This window comes from Pipra filicauda, unplaced genomic scaffold (genome assembly GCF_003945595.2).
Source record: "Pipra filicauda isolate LSUMZ 115617 unplaced genomic scaffold, ASM394559v2 scaffold499_size419610_pilon, whole genome shotgun sequence".
Classification (NCBI taxonomy): Eukaryota; Metazoa; Chordata; class Aves; order Passeriformes; family Pipridae; genus Pipra; species Pipra filicauda.
Window position 1 is genome coordinate 68,576 of NW_024104641.1, and position 18,212 is coordinate 86,787.

Genomic DNA, 18,212 nt, shown 5'->3' on the forward strand with positions numbered 1-18,212 from the left:
GGGGATGGGAAGGCTTTCCTCGGCAAGGCTCCCTACCACAGGGAAGTTCCCTAAAAAGGCCTTGTCAGTGGGAAGGAAATAAGCTTTGAAAACACTTCTGAAGAGTGATTTGTCTGACCTAGTTTAGACTCCTGCTTTAGGATGATCTGAATTACACCCTGAAAGTTCTTCATTGTCACCAAAGGAAGACCAGGGTGAAGCTCTCAGATGCATGGTTGACCAGAGGAGTCACATCTCCCAAGGGAATGGGGAGCAGCCCTGTGGGTTAGCAGGTGCCCACAAGGTCATGTCACACTATTTCTTCATCTTGGAGATGAGCCCCCAGCAACTCCTGGGGCCAGGGCAGAGGCTCCTAAGTCCCATAGACATAATTCAAAATGCCATTGCACTGCTCCTCAGTGCCTTGGCATGGTGTTGCCAGCAGTGATGTATGTTACAGAGATCCCTTCCTCAAATTTGATGTCCACTGCTTTCTACTGCTCCACTTCTTACCTAACTTCTTTTATGATTTTATATTTTGCCTTCTTTTTCTCTGCATGCATTTTCTGAAACTGAATCTGATTTTTGTTACTTAATCCTTTGGTCTACTTCTGTGTCAGCTGGTGCTTGCAACTCTTCCCAGTTATGTATCTTCTCTGAATGTCATTACCATATAATTATTTTCCTTTTCTAACCTGTAAAACCAGGTCTAACACTGATACCTTCTTGACCTCAAAAGGCACTTCTCTTAAACTACATACAGATGAAGGTAGCTAGCCAGATTTTCTTTGAAATGCTGTTTGCTTTTCTTAAAATAAATGGTGTGCTGGGAACTGCAATGATATCATAGCAACTGAATATGATTATGTGGGAGTCTGTACTGAGGGGTATTCCAGAAAGTATATCTATATACGTATGTGTTTATTTGTATAAAAGTGCACGTGTGCATGAATATTTGTGTTAATAATGTATTTAGATGCAATTAAAGAGCAAAGACCTTAAAAATAACCTAAGACAATGTTTTTTTGTCTCTTTTACAGGCAGTTTTACAATAAAAATAAATTAGAAGTAACTCCATGGTGTGGCAGAGAAGTTGATGTAGTGACATTAGTGCTAAAAAAGAGAACAACATCTGACTGTGCCTCCCAGACTCAGTAAATGAAATAAGCTAAATTTGACTTTTGATAGATGAAATCCTAAAAATCCATCAGTCTTTTTATATTTTTAACATGCTCAACGTTGTTATACTTTGGTTTAACTGTTGTCTGGAATATTTTTTCACAGTGACAGATATATCTGTCCAGCTCATGTGTATTCCGAGAAAACACAGTGTTATAACTTTCAGGACGCGTGCCTGGGAGTGCATGTGCGCATTAATGTTCGCTCGGGCTCATGCATCGCCATGATCTTCTATGCATGCAAACCCATACACTTCTCTTCCCACACGTGCAGGGGGGGTGGCTGTGTGTGTGAACGGGCACATCTTCCTCGGAATAGTTTAGAGCAATTTGCAGTCAGAGATCAATAGACATAGAAATTACTTCGACACTGAAATTAATTGAGATCTACACAGAAGGGGAAGGGATGATTTCTATAGGTTTGGAAGCTAGTCTGTAAAAAAAAAAACAACAAAAAAACAAAAAAAAAAAACAAAAACAAACAAAAAAAAAAAGTATTGCGGGAGTATCATTTTTCTGTGCCTGTGGAACATCGGTGGGATGGACTGAAGGAACGAGGGGGAAAGTTGTCCTGTTCCGTGCTGCAGGACATCCCCACACAGGGTTTATGCCTGTGTATAGGAAGAAGGCAGCACGTGCATATATATTTTCCAGTGTGCTGGGGAGAGGGATTTTTAACAGCCATTTTAACATATTTTCCAATTCCCATTTAGCTCGCAGCTCCCACCTATGGTACGTCACCTGTGCATGGCATATACCGCCTGCCATGGCAATATCCCCCTTCCCTATTCTCCCCTCTGTGCCCACCCCACCCCACCCCACGCTTTCTTCATGCATAAATCCCACTCCTGGCCCTGGCTGGGGGCTTTGGCTGCTCCGGTGGGAGTAGGGTTGGGGGCTCCCCACCCGCTTCGTCCCCCTCCTCACCCGGTGCCTCCCAGACACACCCCAGCCCTCCCGCAGCCCGCAGTGTCCCCTCTCCCCTGTCGCCTCTGTACAGTGGGAAAGTCGTTGGGTAATTGGGTCCAGATTGAAGATTTTAATTATTCATGAGGCTGGTGAGGGACTTGGGGGGGGGGGTTGGCTGCCGGAGTGGGGGTGGGGTGGGGAGGTGACGAGTCAGGGAGAGCTGGTGAACAATTCTGGGAAGGGTAGGGAGGGAGGCAGGGAGAGGCAGCGTGTGCATGTGTGATGAGCAATAGCTGTGGACCTTACAGTTGCTGCTAACTGCCCTGGTGTGTGTGTGTGCGCGTGTGCTCGTGTGCGTGTATGTGTGTGTGAGCGAGAGAGAGACGGAGAGAGAGAGGGAGGGAGGGAGGGAGGGAGCGGAGAGGGTGGGGGGGAGAGATAAGAGAGAGAAGAGGAAAAGGAGAGAGGAGAAGGAAGGAAGAAGAAGGAAGGAAGGGGACAATACGATCATGCTGTGCTGTATGAGAAGAACAAAACAGGTAGAGCTGAAGATTTTTATATTTCCTTCTGTTAAGAAATCTCCCAGGCTGTTGGGTGTCCGTGGGGTGCGTGTCTGCCTGAGTGTGTGAGGGGCTGGGGTAGCGGCTGGGGAAGGGGGGAGGAAATTTCAGCTGCTTTCAGCAGACGTCTCTTTTGCAATTCTTTAGCATCTTGCGACTGAAGGTTCTTTTCACACCCTGCAACGTGACTGTTTTGCCTTTCCGGGGCTGGTGATGTGGGGAAGGGGGGTGGCCTACATCCACATTTGGGGAGCTACCAGAATCTCCCCTCAATTCTTCTTATTATTTTTTTAATAGGGGGAAGTTATATTGCCTAGGATTTTCTGTCTGTGGTTCTGAGGGTGTGGATTGGGGGGTGGGGGTGCGGCTGGCAGGAAACGTGATGAGATCTGGCTCTACCTTGGAGATAAAGGAAGCAATTCTTCATCTTATGCCAAAAAAGAACGGATGCCCAGCGAGCCTTGATCCCTGGTCAGAATGCTCTCTATTGCTCCTGGCTCTGATGAATGGGAGATGCTTTATGTGCCTGTGCCGTGAGGTGGCTCGGAGGACAGGTGTATTAATTTTTTTTTGTTAAAACAATCTGAGCAAGAATTAACCTGAAGGAGTTTGTGGTGGCTTTTTTGGGTTTGTTTGGGGTTTTTTTAAGCCTATGCTATAGTGAAAAATCCAATTAATTAATAACAAAAGCATTAGCCTGAGGAGTGGGAGACTCACCCTCTTTGCAATACCCTTCATAGTACAACCAGTTAGACAACTGTGCACCAGCTGGTAAAGAGACAGAGGACCACGCCTCTGTTAGCTCCGAACTCGGGTGGGATAAGAGAAGCTCGCAGTGTGAACCTGTTGGAAACCAGTTCCTTTTCTTTACCGGTACCGCCTGGCTTTTGCTATAAAGGAATTGGGACGATGAGAAGGTTTGGGTGGTGGCTAGTTTTCAGTGTCAACATATTTATGTGCAAAATGATAATGAAATTGAAAAAAAAAAAAAAAGCTACTTAGATAATTTTCCCCTTGTCCTTTCCCTTTTTATTTTGTGTGAAAGCCAAAACCTGCTCCTGATTAAGAGAGCCTACTTTAGCTGAACCTCTTGGACTTGCTTGGGAGGATGCTGGATTTATGCAGTTGGAACTTTGAGTCAGGAACTGACCCTAGATATCTTTGTAAGGTTTTTTTGAAACTTCCACAAATTACAGATTTGTAGATAGTGACAAGGAGCTTTGGTCCTTGTTCTGAGGACAAAACTCGGTCTTAGGCACAGCACCCTACTGGTTACTTTCCTTAAATATGCATACATTTCTATGTGTTTTACAATGTAGCACTTCAGTATTCTGGAGCAATAGCCTAATATGCTGGTGCGAGTAACTACAGTTACTGTGGAACAGAGCAGTGTTGAAAGAAAATTCAGGTTGAAGTATATTTCTGAATGGAGATGGAGAAGGAGAAAATTTGTAAAATAATGGGGAGGGGCAAGTGGTTGGGATAGAAAGAGACCCTACGTCACCCTGTATTTTTCCTCATGCAGGTTTTTCAAATGCTTTGCAATTAATGATATGCTCACTAAAATCTGGAGGGAGGTAGTGAAGGCTTGGGGGGGAACACGTTGCAGCCAGCCAGCAGAGCACGTTCTGCTGGCAAATATGGGATGAAAAGAGCGGAGGAGGAGAAGGAAGGCAGACAGGGAGGCAAAGTGTCAGAGCAGTAGGCAGAGGTGCACAGCAAATTTTAAAATAAAGTCGGTAGCTCTGGGATTCTTTGGAGTCAGAAAAGAGCTATTGGGGGAGAGGGATAATTTTGCCCATACCATCATGGGTTGGGCATTAAAGCTCCTGAATTATGTTCCGATGTGTCTGTTCTTTATATCTGTGTGGGTTTGCCCCTGTCGTTTTGTATTCGGTCACATTTAGAAATGCATGGCATGCAGGTATCTTGATCACACACAAGTCCTCTCTTCCCACTCCGTACATTAATCCACCGCATGGTACACACCCCTCTGCGCGTGCATGTGCAGCACAATCTCCACTCTCCGACCGCCTGCGTCTGTACTACACACACACTCACAGGCACACCGTGCACTCGCACATGCTTTCTGGATCCTTATGCAGCCATACAACCTGAATGTGCCTGCCTGTGCATATTCAGTGGATATTCCTGGGCTCAGAGCCCAGTTGCTGCTCCTGTACCTGAATACACACCACAACTGCCAAACTGGCAATATAGCAGTTCGCCCAGGAAAGCTGATGATACACCAGAGGAAGCTTTAATTTGGAGAAGAAAAAGACCTTGGTTTTCAGCTTGTGCTCTTCCTCTGTCCCCACCCAGACCTTTCACAGAGAGAAAGATATGGAATGGGTTCTTCAGCAGAGGCAGGAGTTTCCTTCCCAAAATAAAGACAGCTCTCCTCAAATTATTTTCCAGGGGAAGCCCCTGCTGTCCCGCCTTTCTGGCAGCTAAAGAGCAAAATGTTGAAATTACAGGCTTGGGCGTGGAAGAAATCTCTTCACATTTGTGTCTAGGTGTGCCTGTGTGTGTCTATCCTCCCACCCCTCAGAGACAAATATGTTCACACACTCATACCTTGCAGATATTCTTTCTTGTGGGTGCGATGCCAGTGTGAAGAGCGAAGTATCTGACTGACTGTGCCCACCCATGAGAGATGTAGATAGCTCGGTGTTGTCATTTCTGCCTACAGTTGACTGCAGCTCTGAATGTGAGCCCACAAAATAGCTGAAAGGTAGCACAGCTGAGAGCAATATCTGAAAAGCTGAACTTAACCCTTACTGCCAGCAAGAGATGCAGGCAGTAACATGCAGAGCTGGATAGTGAGATAGGTGGCTAGAAATGCAAGTGTTGCATGCACCGCATACTAGACCAGATGGACATTATGGGGGTATGTGCTCAGTATTGGATTGCATGAGTGATTAAACAATAACCCGCAAGCAGGTTTCCCACTTGTGGGTGAGATGAGTCTCATTCATCACCAGCCGTATACGACGGCTTCCCTCCCATTCGGTCCCTCTCCTCCTCACCCCAGCGCTGGAGAGCCAGCGGCTGCAAAGGTTTAGACCTGCCACACCCATCAAATCAAAGGAGAGAGAGGGGAAAAAAGGCAGTCTGCATTTCTTTCCCCTTCCACACGAGCAGCATGAATAAACAGGGCTGTACCTCTAAAAATGCAGTTTAATGCAATTGGAGAAGGCAAAAGCATTAGGGAACTGTTCTAGCAATTACAGCCAGGCGGTGAGGTGTCTTATCATTCCAGGAACTGCAGAGGTGTATGAGGAAGAGGAAATGGAGAAAAAGAGAGGAAAATGGAGAAAAAGCTTAACTCTGCATGCAGAGTTAAGCTTTCTTGCCTCAGGATGTTAAAATGTCTCAGGTCTCATTTAGGATAACTTAATTATGCCACACAATACAGATGCTTCAAAACTTGCAAGGCGTGGTCTTACCTTTAAACACCAACATGGAGAGAGGGAAAGGGGTATTTTAAAGGAAAGATGTCCATCCATGCCCCTCCTCCCTCCACTTACCAGCATGGTGTAAACCACCACAGACCAGTGATTTCAGGGCAGAGGCACTTCATCTGCACCTGGGGAGAGCCTAGTCACTGCCCCTGCATTTCTGAGAGACACTGAGTGGTTTCTGTGCTTCTTCCAGTAAACAATTGCTGCATGGAAGTTTAATTACTCTAGGTCTCTACTATTTCTCTTCCTGGGGCAATACCTCTGGGATTTCTACCGAGAAGGGTGTCTCCAGAGAAACACCCCTCCCATCACCCTGCCCTCCTCCACTGCCTTTGCTGACTATTAGAGACATTGATTTCTCCTAGATAGTGTAATGTAACTGTTCTTAATGGCACAGGCAAGCCCTCTCCTAGGGAACTAATTGCAGGCAGATTTTCCAGAGGGAGAGGGACAGTGGTAATGCTTAGTGGGAAAGAAACCTGTCTGTTGATCCAAATTGTCTATCACCACTTGCTCCCAAAAGAAAGTCCCAGTAAAAACAGTCAGGCAGTACCCACTAGTATGCAGAGGTATCCCTTCTGAGAGGGCTGAACTGAATCTTCTGTCTGGATGTGCCAGGCTGGGTACACATATGCGGCCCAAGGAACTGGCAAGTATTGTCTGAGGACTTTTCCTGGGCCAATGCTGAGCCTGTCTGGATTATCTCAAAGCTGTTTCTGCCTCAGGATATGAAAATGAGCTGTAGCTCCAGATGCTGTCCATGCCATGCTGAGAGGGTGGGCACCACTTGGGGATGAGTGATGTGAGGGATTCCTCCTACAGTCATGTTGCTTTGACTGACTATAAGGAGAAAGTGCAAAGAATTTTCACCCAAAGTCCACTCTCATTTCAGGCTAGCTGTCATGGATTCTGTGATGACATCCCAGGATCTAGTAGCCACTCTGCATGGACATTATATTTCCCTCTCCCCATTTCCTAGAGAGCAGGAATTCCCCACTGCTGACAGCTGCCAGGTTGCAAGACCTTCTTGTGCTAGTGGGAAGGTGAACTGGGCCTATTGCCCATGGCAAGATGAGAGCATACTGATGGTCTTGCATGATGCAAATCAAGGATGTGTATACCTATTTGGGCTCCCTGGCTTCATTGCTGTGAGGCGTGTGCTCCTCATAATGGCTTTTGTCTGCTCCATGTGCTGTCCATGGCAGAGGACATGGGGCATAAGTGGGTTCTACCTAATCTTTACCAAGCAGGCATGTATATACTGAGGGATTGAGATATTAACAAGTAAAACAGCAGATACATCCTGAAGATTGCTTCTACTTTTGGATGAGATAATATGAAGCAAAAGCTTCATACCTCTGCATGGCTGCAGCTGTTGGTGCATCACTGGCTACTGTTTGCTCAGTCCATGCACTGCTGGCCCACACATCCTTCCTTCTGCACAACTCTCCTGTTGTCCCCTCTTCCTGTACATAAATGACTTGTGTCTGTTTTGTTGCCTTAGGCTTCCTCCCTATGCAGGGAGGGCTTTATTTGGATTTTAGAATGAACAATAGCTCTGATGACAGTATCAGGCTAAAGACACCTGAGAACGAGAAATCTTTTGATGGTAGCTCTGTCTTGATGCCTTTTGGAAGTCACTATGTGATTCCCCTGTTTGCTGTAAGTCTGAACAAGTCTCGGGGATAGATTTGGCAGCAATCTGTACCTGTCTGCATCTAAGTTCTGAAGTCTCAGTGTTCAGCTGTAAGGAAACAACCACACACAGAGGAGCGTCAGGCTGGCAAGAAGAGGCTGGTCATCCAGAAAGGCATGGTGGAAGGTACACATACATTGTTGGTAAAAATACCAGAGTATCTTGCTGTGGGAGTACCATAGTAGGTATCCAGATGAAATACCTTTAACATCTGAAGTCCAAAATCAAAGTCTGGAATCCATCCACATTCATTTAATCTATAATTCCAAGATCCTCCTGAGCACACCAGGAGGTGACATGTAACCTCAGAGCTCTGATGGCCTCATGTGGAGAAGGTGTTTATATTTCCTTAGGACTTTCTCTATCACCTGCTGAGTGTGTGTGTAAAACTCGATGGCTTTTCATGGTTGCGAGCACCAGAGGCCGGTATACAGGAATTGGTTCAGGGAGAGCTGGTTTCTCTTCCTAGCAGTGCCATTAACCTGCTTTCTAGCTTGATCTAAGCATAGATTCTCTGACTGTAATGGCCGTCTCTGCAAGATGCTTCTTTAATTTGGAAACTAAATAATTAGTGGGTGAGAAAAAAGAAAGGATTCAGAAGCCTTCAGGTGAGAGGTGCTTTAGACAGGCAAATCACTGCTTTATCCATCCTCAGTCACTCCTGCAGTGCTGGGATGTTTATTAGCCCCTTGAGTTCCTTTAACACAAACCATTGATTTTTTTCCCAGACCCAGGCTTTATTACTATGGACTGGAGCCTGAGAGTAGGACTTTAACTTCATTCTGTGCCTGCTATTCACCAGTGTACTAGCTCCTCCCCCACCACCATAATGATCCAACCTTCAATATGTGCATGGGGTGGAGGACTAATGTAACAAAACTAGTGATTTGGTTTTAATATAACAAAAGGAATTTGTATGTTTGGAGTTACACTGATCCTGCTGTCTCCACTGTTATTCATTATGTCTCCTCTCCTTGCCTTCCCCCTGCTCCCTTGACCATGCAATCCTCCTGCTGCTCTTGCTCTCCTCCAACTGGGTACCAGCCCTCCATTACACTGTGCTTCTTGGGGACTCCTGCTGGCAGCATCAGCCACTGCCACCCGGGTCTTATTCCCTTCATCCCTCCTGGCATTGGCATCAGAAGGGAAGCTGGGTTCATTCTTTGTGCTTCCAGTTGCTTTTGCAGATTTCCCAGTTCTTCTCCACTTGGGCAGCAACTGCAGCTGCTACAAATGAGCACCCATAGAAAGTGGTGTGTCTTCACCTGTCACCTTGCTGTTAGCATAGGTAAAAGGTTGCCCAGCTGCTGGGGAGGGGTATGGCTGCAATAGGAGCAGTGCACGCAGTACAAACTATTATCACTATTCCTGTTTTCTTGATGGTTCATACTTCTTCCAGGCTTGTCTCTTGGCTACTAATGCCACTGTTGGGTGGCAGGCTGTGCTCCAGTTGTCTTTTTGGCCCAAGACAGGATGTCCTGAACCTGCCTTCCTCGCACCAGGATCAGTTGATTTTGATGTTTCAAAAGGGAAGCCAGGATGTACTTATGTTGTTTTAAATTATGACCAATAAATGTCAGTCCCGTTCATTACTCATCTTACATCTGAAGTTTCTTGAATTAATTCCAGCCATAATGACAGTATATCTCTATTTATAGAAAGCTGGGACATCTCACAATATTTAAGCACCCTCTCTAGAGGATAAACCTTTCTGTAAGTGATGGTAATTTGTAAGCTAAAAAGCTCCAAAAGAACCACTCACTTGGTTTGAATAACCCTAAAATTTAGGGGTGCAGTGGAGTGTGTTTACATCTGAACCTAGCTCTGAAGCTACTTTTATTCCACTCTTCTCATAATTTCCTAGGAATGATACTGTGCTCTCAGGAACTTCAGGGGTTTTTTTATGAATTGGGATGATTTCTAATAATTGGTGATGTCCAGAATAATTTACTGTTTCGATTACTCTTACAATTGTTAGGACTATTATCAATTTTCATGCAGTTCATCAGACTATTGAATGGCGTCTAATCCATTTATTTTATTAATAGCATCCAATGACCTTATAAATCTGCAATGTTAAGTACTCACAGGTGTGTAGGTTGGGCAGCATGTTACTATGCTTTGCTCTTTTGCACCTGATGCCAGTCATTTATATTAATTCAAATTGAAACTATCAGGATGTAAACCACGATGATTTTGAATTGACCGTTGTTCTTTGAAGTATCATTCCATCTTCTGTTTGCCCACAGCTTTAGGAGTAAGGCATTCTGTGGTGGATTTATAAATAATCTAACAAAAAAATCATCTAGGTTTGGAAGGGAAGACATAAAGAAACAAGTGACAGTTGCTGATTTGCTGGCAGTAAAATCTTGCAGCCATTTAGTTCCATATAAGAGTGAAATCCACTGCTGGAAAACACCTGCTGAGCAAATGCAGGGAGGGCATCACCTGCTTGGTGTGCTTGAGAAGCATAATGCAGATAGGAAGCAGTACTGGAAAGATGGGGAACTGAGGCAAAGGGACTTTTAGAAGCTGGGCCAAAAGTTTACCCTCAGCAGGGAGACTTCATTGTGTTCCTTAGAATTGGGGGCACCTTTTTATGGGTCAAGATTTTAATTCTTAGCTTGTTATGTTGGAGTAGTAAGACTGGCAGCTTGCAGCAACCTGGATTGCACAGGCTGAGATGATTCTGTCAGAATGGAGACTTTGCCTGACCAAAGATGAAAAACAGTTGTTTTAACCCTTCCTGCTCTTTGCATTTCCTGTGGAAGACGTAGAAGAATTTCAAGCCCTATATAGAGTTTTGAGGACTGACAACAGCAACAGAAAATTGATGTCTGTTAAAAGTGCAGTCAAAGCATGATATGGATGCAACTAGTCCCACCTAAAGCACAGCACTGGCAAATGCTCTTTCCCTTGTATCCTAAATTCCAGTCAGAATATCAGCTAGAAGAGATTAAATCCTAAGGAAATGTCAAATGGACTAAGGAAAAAAATCTTTCCCCAAAATAACTTCAGTTCTTCTTCCATGAAGAACTGAAGCTGATTGAAATCTCCATGAAGTATCAGAAGTTGGATAACTTCCAGAGGATAGTTAGCAAAGTTAATATATGAAACAGTACCTGAAGCTCCCTCTTATATGGTGAAACTAGATATGCAGGAGAAAGAACCATCCATTAGGATACCAGTGTACAAGACTCTGTAGAACACAAAAGAATTGACAAATTTGTGAAAAATTATCCCTAGTAGCTCATAGGAACTTTTAGTAAATCTTCCTTCCTTATGTACTTTGTTTTTTTCCTTTGAGTGGGATGATTCCACAATTCAGGAAGAGATGCCATAAGAAATGTCTTATCTTATGGAATTTCATTACTTTTTAATCAGTGTGTGGCTGTCAAGAGGAGTCTGAAACATATCACAGTGTTTTACCATTGTTCTGAACTGAGAAATAAGCGATTGTTGTAAGTTGAACTACCTTCTTAGAGGTGTCCATCATAAGCTGTAGGACTTTAGAGCTTCCTTCATTTCTGACTGTGGAGGTGCCTAAAGGCCTAAGATAATTACACTTACAACTGTAAAGCCCCCATAACATTAAAAGGCTGCTTACTGGCATGCCTAGATGGTCCTTAATTTTATAAACCATAATCAGCTCAATACATGGACAAATAAAATATTAATTGGGCCAGAGCAAGAGAGTGAAAGAATATCATCCTGACTCTCTACCTTAGTGTTTATGATACTCATGGAGACAAGGGAAGAGCTTTGGTTGAAGCTTAACATCATGCATTGTCAATAAAGCCAAAGCATTTTATGCCCATTTTCCATATCTCCGGTAACATGATCAGCTGCAAGTTGATGGCTATAACAGTTATTGGAGCCACAAAGGAAGAAGATCAGGATCTATGAAAAGGGCACAACAAGTCAGGATGTACTGATGTAAGATGGTTCTTTCAAATCATCCTAGCTTATTTACAAAGCTGATGGAAGCGATCTCTGAACCATGAGCTTTGAGTGCTTTGAAGACACATGAGGGCTGGATGAGGTGTCAGAAGGCTGAAAATGAGCAGAAGATAAGCAATTTGAGTTCATTCCTGGAGAAAAAATGGTGGAAATAATCAAATAAAGGAGATTATTAGAAGCCAGCACGGATCTGTCAAGAATAGATCATGTCAAACTAATTTAGCTTTCTTCTATAACAAGCCTTGTGGATACAGAGGAAGTAGTTGTCATACCTTGTCATTTGCAAGGATTTTGACATTATCTCACAGGCTTTTATCATAAATGAAGCAAAGAAACGTGTTCCGAAAGAAAACATTACAGCAGGGATGCAGAACTGGTGTAGGTAATCCTACTCAACGAGCAATTCTCACTGATTTCCTGTCGAAACGGAAGACTCTATTGAGCAGGTTGCCACAAGCTTGAGCTGTGGCCTGTTAGTGCTTCACATTTTCATTAAATACATTGTACTTTATATTATAATTTTATTATTGATGACTGTCTAGAGGAAGTGTTTTATAAAATCTGCAGATGGCATAAGCCAGGTATGGGATGGTGGAAATTGCTGTAATTCAAGACAAGCTTGCTAAACCAGAGAGCTGGTTTGAACAGCATCAGAGTGAATGTAAAGTGCTCTCCATGGGAATGATTATTAAATTGCAGCCAGCTGTCTGTGGGATACCACAAGTCAGCTAGGCTGTCCTTCAGGAGGGGAGACAGGGTCTCTAGAGGACCAAAAGTTCAATGGTAGTCTAGAACAGCATTCTATTGCCAGGAAGGGAAACACCATCTTACCAGGTTGTGCAAATGGGAGTACAGACTGTAAGACACATCTAATAAGCCTTCAGCTTTGATGTGCACATTTAAAACTCAGCTAAAATGTCCTGCCTTAGTCTCTTACTGCACTCTGAGAAAGTGTGGTCCAGTGAGAGAGTGTGCAGACTGGGGTAGTGACAATTGCTTGAGGTCAAGGGAAAGACACTTTGTGAGGAAAGACTGAAATAATCAGGGCTGTTTAACCTAAAAGGAATAAGGCTGAGAGGTTCAGATGCTAGTCTGAAGAGTGCAAGAAAATAGGAATAATCTCTTCTTGCTTTTCATGATGCATAAAACCAGGAGTAGTGGTCTTTAATGGTATGTCGGAGTGACTCAGACTAGACTTTAGGATGAATCCAAAAGAACTGTGATGCACTGGAATATACTGAGAAAACTATGGCAGCTCCAATGGCTGAAAGGCTGTATGAGGCACCTCTGGACCAGAGGATGGACTAAATGGTCCCTTGTGCTCTTTCAACACTATTTCATATGATTAGTATCAAATAGTCACTGAAGCAGTAACTGGACCCAACCTGTCTTCTTGCAGAAGAGTGCTTAACCAATAGGCTAAAAGCAATGTTTACTTTTGTGTTCTCCATCTCTGGCCTCATGCTTATTTAATTCTTCCATGGAAAAAGCCTAAGAGCTTAAGCAAGAATAGATGGGAGTAGCTTGCTCTAAACAGTCTTTTGTAGAAGGAAGGTAAGACTTGAGATTTTTTCAGGTACAGTAGAGAATTGAATCAACATCTCCTGTAATTTAGGGGAACTAGTCTGTCCACTGAGATACTGAATAAATACCTATCTACTGCATGTTGTCAGAGAGGAACTATAGTTGTCTCTTTCAGGGCAGGGATTCAGGACTTGGAATCCAAACTAAAAGATATGCCCCCTATAATTGGAGCAAGATGCCTAAACCCAGACAGTTTAGATGTCAGTCTGTCTTCAGCATTTGTTTTAGGTAGGTTCAAAATGCATTTACTTGGTGTATTATGGTACTGAGCTGCCTAGTTTTACCCATATTTTCTAGTTCAGTCTATGTTTCTTGTTAAGTCTGTGGTTTCTGCAAGACATCTCACCTTCTTCCTAGACTTAGCTTTAACGTCCATCTTCTGAACCCAGACATCTGCTGAACTCCATGCTGAGGCTCCCTTTTCATCATCTTCATGAGAGAATTATTACAAGGGATTTATCAGTTGGTGACTTCTTCTACTTGCCTGACATGAATTGTCTTAAAGCATTTGTGTGGCAGTCACTCAGAAATTCCCAACCGGAGTGCTGTACTCCTACTAGCAGTCACCTTCAGTGCTTAATCCCCTCTGCTGCCATTATGATGTGTCCTAGCAGTTGCTGGGAATACAGAATAAAACATACTGAGATATAATATTCACCTTCACTGGATGTATGCCCATGCCACAGAAGAGCTATTGCTGCATGAGAATATAGAAGAACTAAAGCTGACCTGTGGTATCTTCCATTATCACGTGCTGAGCCCACACAACACTCAGGAAGATATCCTTTGGTTATTCCCAAACCTTTTTGAAACACAAGAGGGGGAACAAGACACCCTGCCTATATTCGGGATTACCCAACTTCTGGGAGATGAGATAAATTGTAGAAGTCAAAGGCAGTCTTTTCAACTACATCAGATTTTGCTGAGCTTTTCCCTGTTTGGACAAGAATTTTCTTAGTAGGGGTCTTCTTCAAATAGACACTGTGGTTTTTTAATTTGTTATTTGTCTGTATCTGTTGAGATTAGAGGAATAAAGCTTTGAAAGCACAAAGGGTTTTGCAACCATTTAGTAGGCAACAGTTGTGCCTTTATAACACAAGAAAGGAGAATGTTATAATTTCAAATGATGAAATTTCCTATTTCCTTCCTTTTTAGTTTACGTTTTTAAAATAGATTAAACACCTTTGTTAAGCATACATTTAGTTTTCAAAGTCAAACACTTAGAATAGAGAGAATTAATTAAAAGGGTTGCCTGTCCATCTTTAATTTCTCTTCTCTCGTGAATAGACATAAAAATGTGATTCTTAATTATAAGATCAAATACTGCTGGGTTTTTGGTTTTGTTTTTTTTTTTTTTTTTTTAGTAGGATCCCATTCAGTTCACAGAATGGAATATACTTAGGGACTGAATGAGGTTTTGCCATAAACGAAGCTGTTTTCTCTAGGTCTCCTGTTTCATTTACTGCCAGGGTTACATATTGAATTGGTCAGGGGGCTGTTCAAAAACAGAAGAATGGTCTCATATTTTGGTAATTGAATACTGCCCCGAAGAATTAGGCTTTTTCCTGCCTTTTGTCACAAGTTCCTATGTGATATGAAAAGGCCATATAAATGAGGTTTTCCATGGGTGGCCACTAATTGGTGTGTTCTCATTTTCTGGGTTCTCAGTTTGAGCCACCTGAGGTTTGACTTGCAGAAGTGCAGAGCCAATATTGTATGAGGGTCTGCTGTCAGCACGCACAGACCTGGGGAAATACTAACCCAAGGCATCACAAATTAGGGACCCAAAATTAGTGGGTGCTCTGGCCAATTTGACCTTAGCCTCTTTGTGTCTGATTTTAGTGTCTGTAAAATAGAGATAACAACCCCGCCTACCTCCCTGGAAGAACATCCATTAAGGCTTATGAAGCGCTGAGATATTATGGCAAAATAGCACCACTGAAAAAGACCATGAGGAAATCAGTATTCTGCATTCAGTGATGGGTTTGAAGGATGTGTGGCAAATAAGGCTCTTTGCTATGCTTGAAATTAGGATAACAGGAAAATACTGAATCGTTACCCACTCAGTGAGCTCTGTCTGTCCTTTGTAATAGCTGGGGTGGGGGAGACTTTCAAGAAAAAAAAGTTAGGACAAAGACTATTAAAAGGCACGTGCTCGAGGAAGTCAAAGTGATGTTTCAGAGATAGTCTCCATTTTATATTTTCTGCTTTCACCTTTAACATATGCCCAGAAAGATGCTTGTAAGACAGTCTTTTTATGTAATACATGAGTCACACTACTTTTTACTTGTGCCTGTGCATGATGGGTTGCAAAATAATTGGGAAAAAATGGGCCAAATGTGTTATCACTGAAACTAGTACTACACTTTTCACTGGTGTAGGAAGATGTCAGTTTAAATCCTTAACAAATCAAGCGTGGAATACTCTTGTTATTACTTCACTTGAATGTGAGGAAACTGAGACACAGAAGAAAGTGGAATAATTTGCTGAAGTCATTCTGCCTGTTTTCTCTATATAAAACCAATCGCTTTTAAACTAGTATTCATATGCCTTGCATGAATTAATCTAGAAATAACATAAAAAGAATGGGTTTGTTCCTCTCTTCTTTCCCTCCCTTCTCCTTACCTGGAAGAAATAGTTTGAAAAGCTTGATAGTTTGAAAGCATTTGTTTGCTTTATTTGCCAGTTGTTTTATATTTGTGTCTGTGGGGTGGGACATGTATCTGCCTAAAGGACTCCATGGGAGGATCTCCTAAGGAAGGGCTGACATGGAAATTTGAGAAAGCAAGTGGGTCTGTGGTGTCACAGGTGCTGTATCCTGAGCTTGTGCTGTTCTCGTGAAGTTCAGATTCTTGGTTGCTGCCCTGGAGGATCTTCTGGTGGGGAGGTTGTGCTCGCAACAGATCTGTCTGGGTCGTAAGCTCCACACCAGGATGGGCTTAAAAAATAGATCAGGGCCTTCAAACCCAGCTTAACAGGGAGCCTGAGGGGAGGCAAAAACCTTGGTGGTACAGTGTCATACACTTTTATTGATGAGAGCCTGCCTGGGGTTTCTCCATAGTCTGAATATGCTGTTGCTTTTGTGGAGGCCACGAAATCCATATTTCCTCTCTTAGATCTCTGATATGTAAGATGGGACAGTTTTCTGGCCCGGCACAGATCAGGAATTTTTCCCGCTGGCTGCTGATGAAATGATATGTTGCTTCTTAAGCCTATGTGTCCATGAATTATCTCCAGAAGGAAGTTTACCTCTCCCAAGGGTGCACAAAACAGCCTGACTTGCTCAAGGGAGGGTTTTTCTTAGCAGAGACTAAAATGGAAGTACAAAAATCCCAGTACAGAAATTCATATGTCTTGGGGAAAAAATAAAAAGCAGTTCTCTGGCCCTCTGTAAGCATAGAAGAAGAGTTGTGCCTCTGTCTGTTGTCCTGAGATGTGCCAGGATGGCACGATTATGACACTGTAAGCACACCAAATTTAACCACTAGTTATGGTTTGAAGCCTATGCCCCATAAGCATATTCTGTCTCCTATTTTGAGGACCTTCTGCTGAGATTGCCCTCTGTGGCAGCTTAAGAGACCTTATTCTTGCTCCTCTGGAGTTAAACCTCTGGCTGACTGGACTGAATCAGAATTGATAGTCAAGGCAGAGTGAGCCAAAGATATATATCATGGAGGTGGTATAGGTGGCCAAAAGAGAAGATCCTGTTGGCAGGTGTGGAGGAAGGACACTATCCCTCCACCAGTTAAGAATGGAAGTGGAGAGGCTGTCAGTGTAGACAAGAAAGAGACCTTGTTGCCAAGCGAATGTGCGGTTGTCTCTGTGGGCCAAACCTGATGCATGTTTGCCAAGAAGCAGTGGAAGTGTAGGTCTTGTGTTAGCATTTGTGAGATGGTGGAGGTTTTATAGTCCCTACTACTGACAAATCAGATGGGGTTTCAGCATAACCCTGCGGCCATCCTTGCTTCTGGCTTGGCCACAGAAGAAGTATACGCTGCCACAGCATAGAAGTGAGCAGGGAGGCAGAAAAGGTACTGGACTAGGTCAGGAGATAGTTTTGTTGGAAGTGTCTGTGATCATGTGGCTTCACTGGCTTCTTCTCCCTATAAGAAGAAGAAGCACTGACCACAGCAGATAATGCTGCAACTTGTAAGCATCCACTCCAGAACTGAAGGGGCCTTCCCAGGCTAAGGTCAGCCTTCCCATCTCACAAAGGGCAGTGAGAGGGCACACTGGCAGGGCTTGCTTACTTCTTTGTCTTCCGTGGTTCTGACCTATCCCTGAAGAGGGGAAAATGTGCTCCTTGTTGAGCTGTCTCCTTATATCCATTCAGTTCCATCTTTCACATATGATTCATGCCTCTCAGCTTCACACAGTACGGTACGATTGGTGCTGATATCCCCAACCTGTAATTTTTCAACTTCTCTCTTGGTTACTTGCCTCTAAGCTCTTCTGCTGTCTGGTGCAGCAGACAACAGAGTATGCTGAGTACCTCTGAGAAGTACCATACAGGGCGATTCTGCTGTTTGGAAATCCATTTCCAAAAACTGAGCAGCACAGAAATGCCTGGAGAAGCTAATCGGAATTGGAGATAGACATACTTTTTAAAAAACACAAGTTTCAAGTACTTTGGTGTAAACAGGAGGTCAGTTTGCTGCCAGTGGCAGTGAAATAGTGCTCAGTTACACAGAGCACGGGAAAGAGCTGAACAGGATTTCTGCCATTACTTTGCTCCACTTTTATCAACACCCTGTGCCTCTGCCCTGCAGCACCCCTGCTATTCCAGCTCTGATGTTCCCGGGTAGCCATGGAGTTGCTGAAAACTAGGCAAGGGTATAACTGATCTTTTGAGCAAAGTAATTCTCTGTTCAGGGGCTTTTTT

At 43.5% G+C, this 18,212-nt stretch overlaps 1 protein-coding gene across 1 annotated transcript in view; it reads left to right on the plus strand.

Moving 5' to 3' along the window:
* The first annotated feature begins 2,310 nt into the window (after window positions 1-2,310).
* GAP43 (growth associated protein 43) overlaps window positions 2,311-18,212 on the plus strand; it is a 58,524-nt gene continuing 42,622 nt past the window's right edge. The window contains exon 1 of the mRNA XM_027742846.2: window positions 2,311-2,605. Within this exon, the coding sequence (XP_027598647.1) occupies window positions 2,576-2,605 (30 nt within the window). The 5' untranslated portion in view covers window positions 2,311-2,575. The remainder of the gene's footprint in view (window positions 2,606-18,212) is intronic.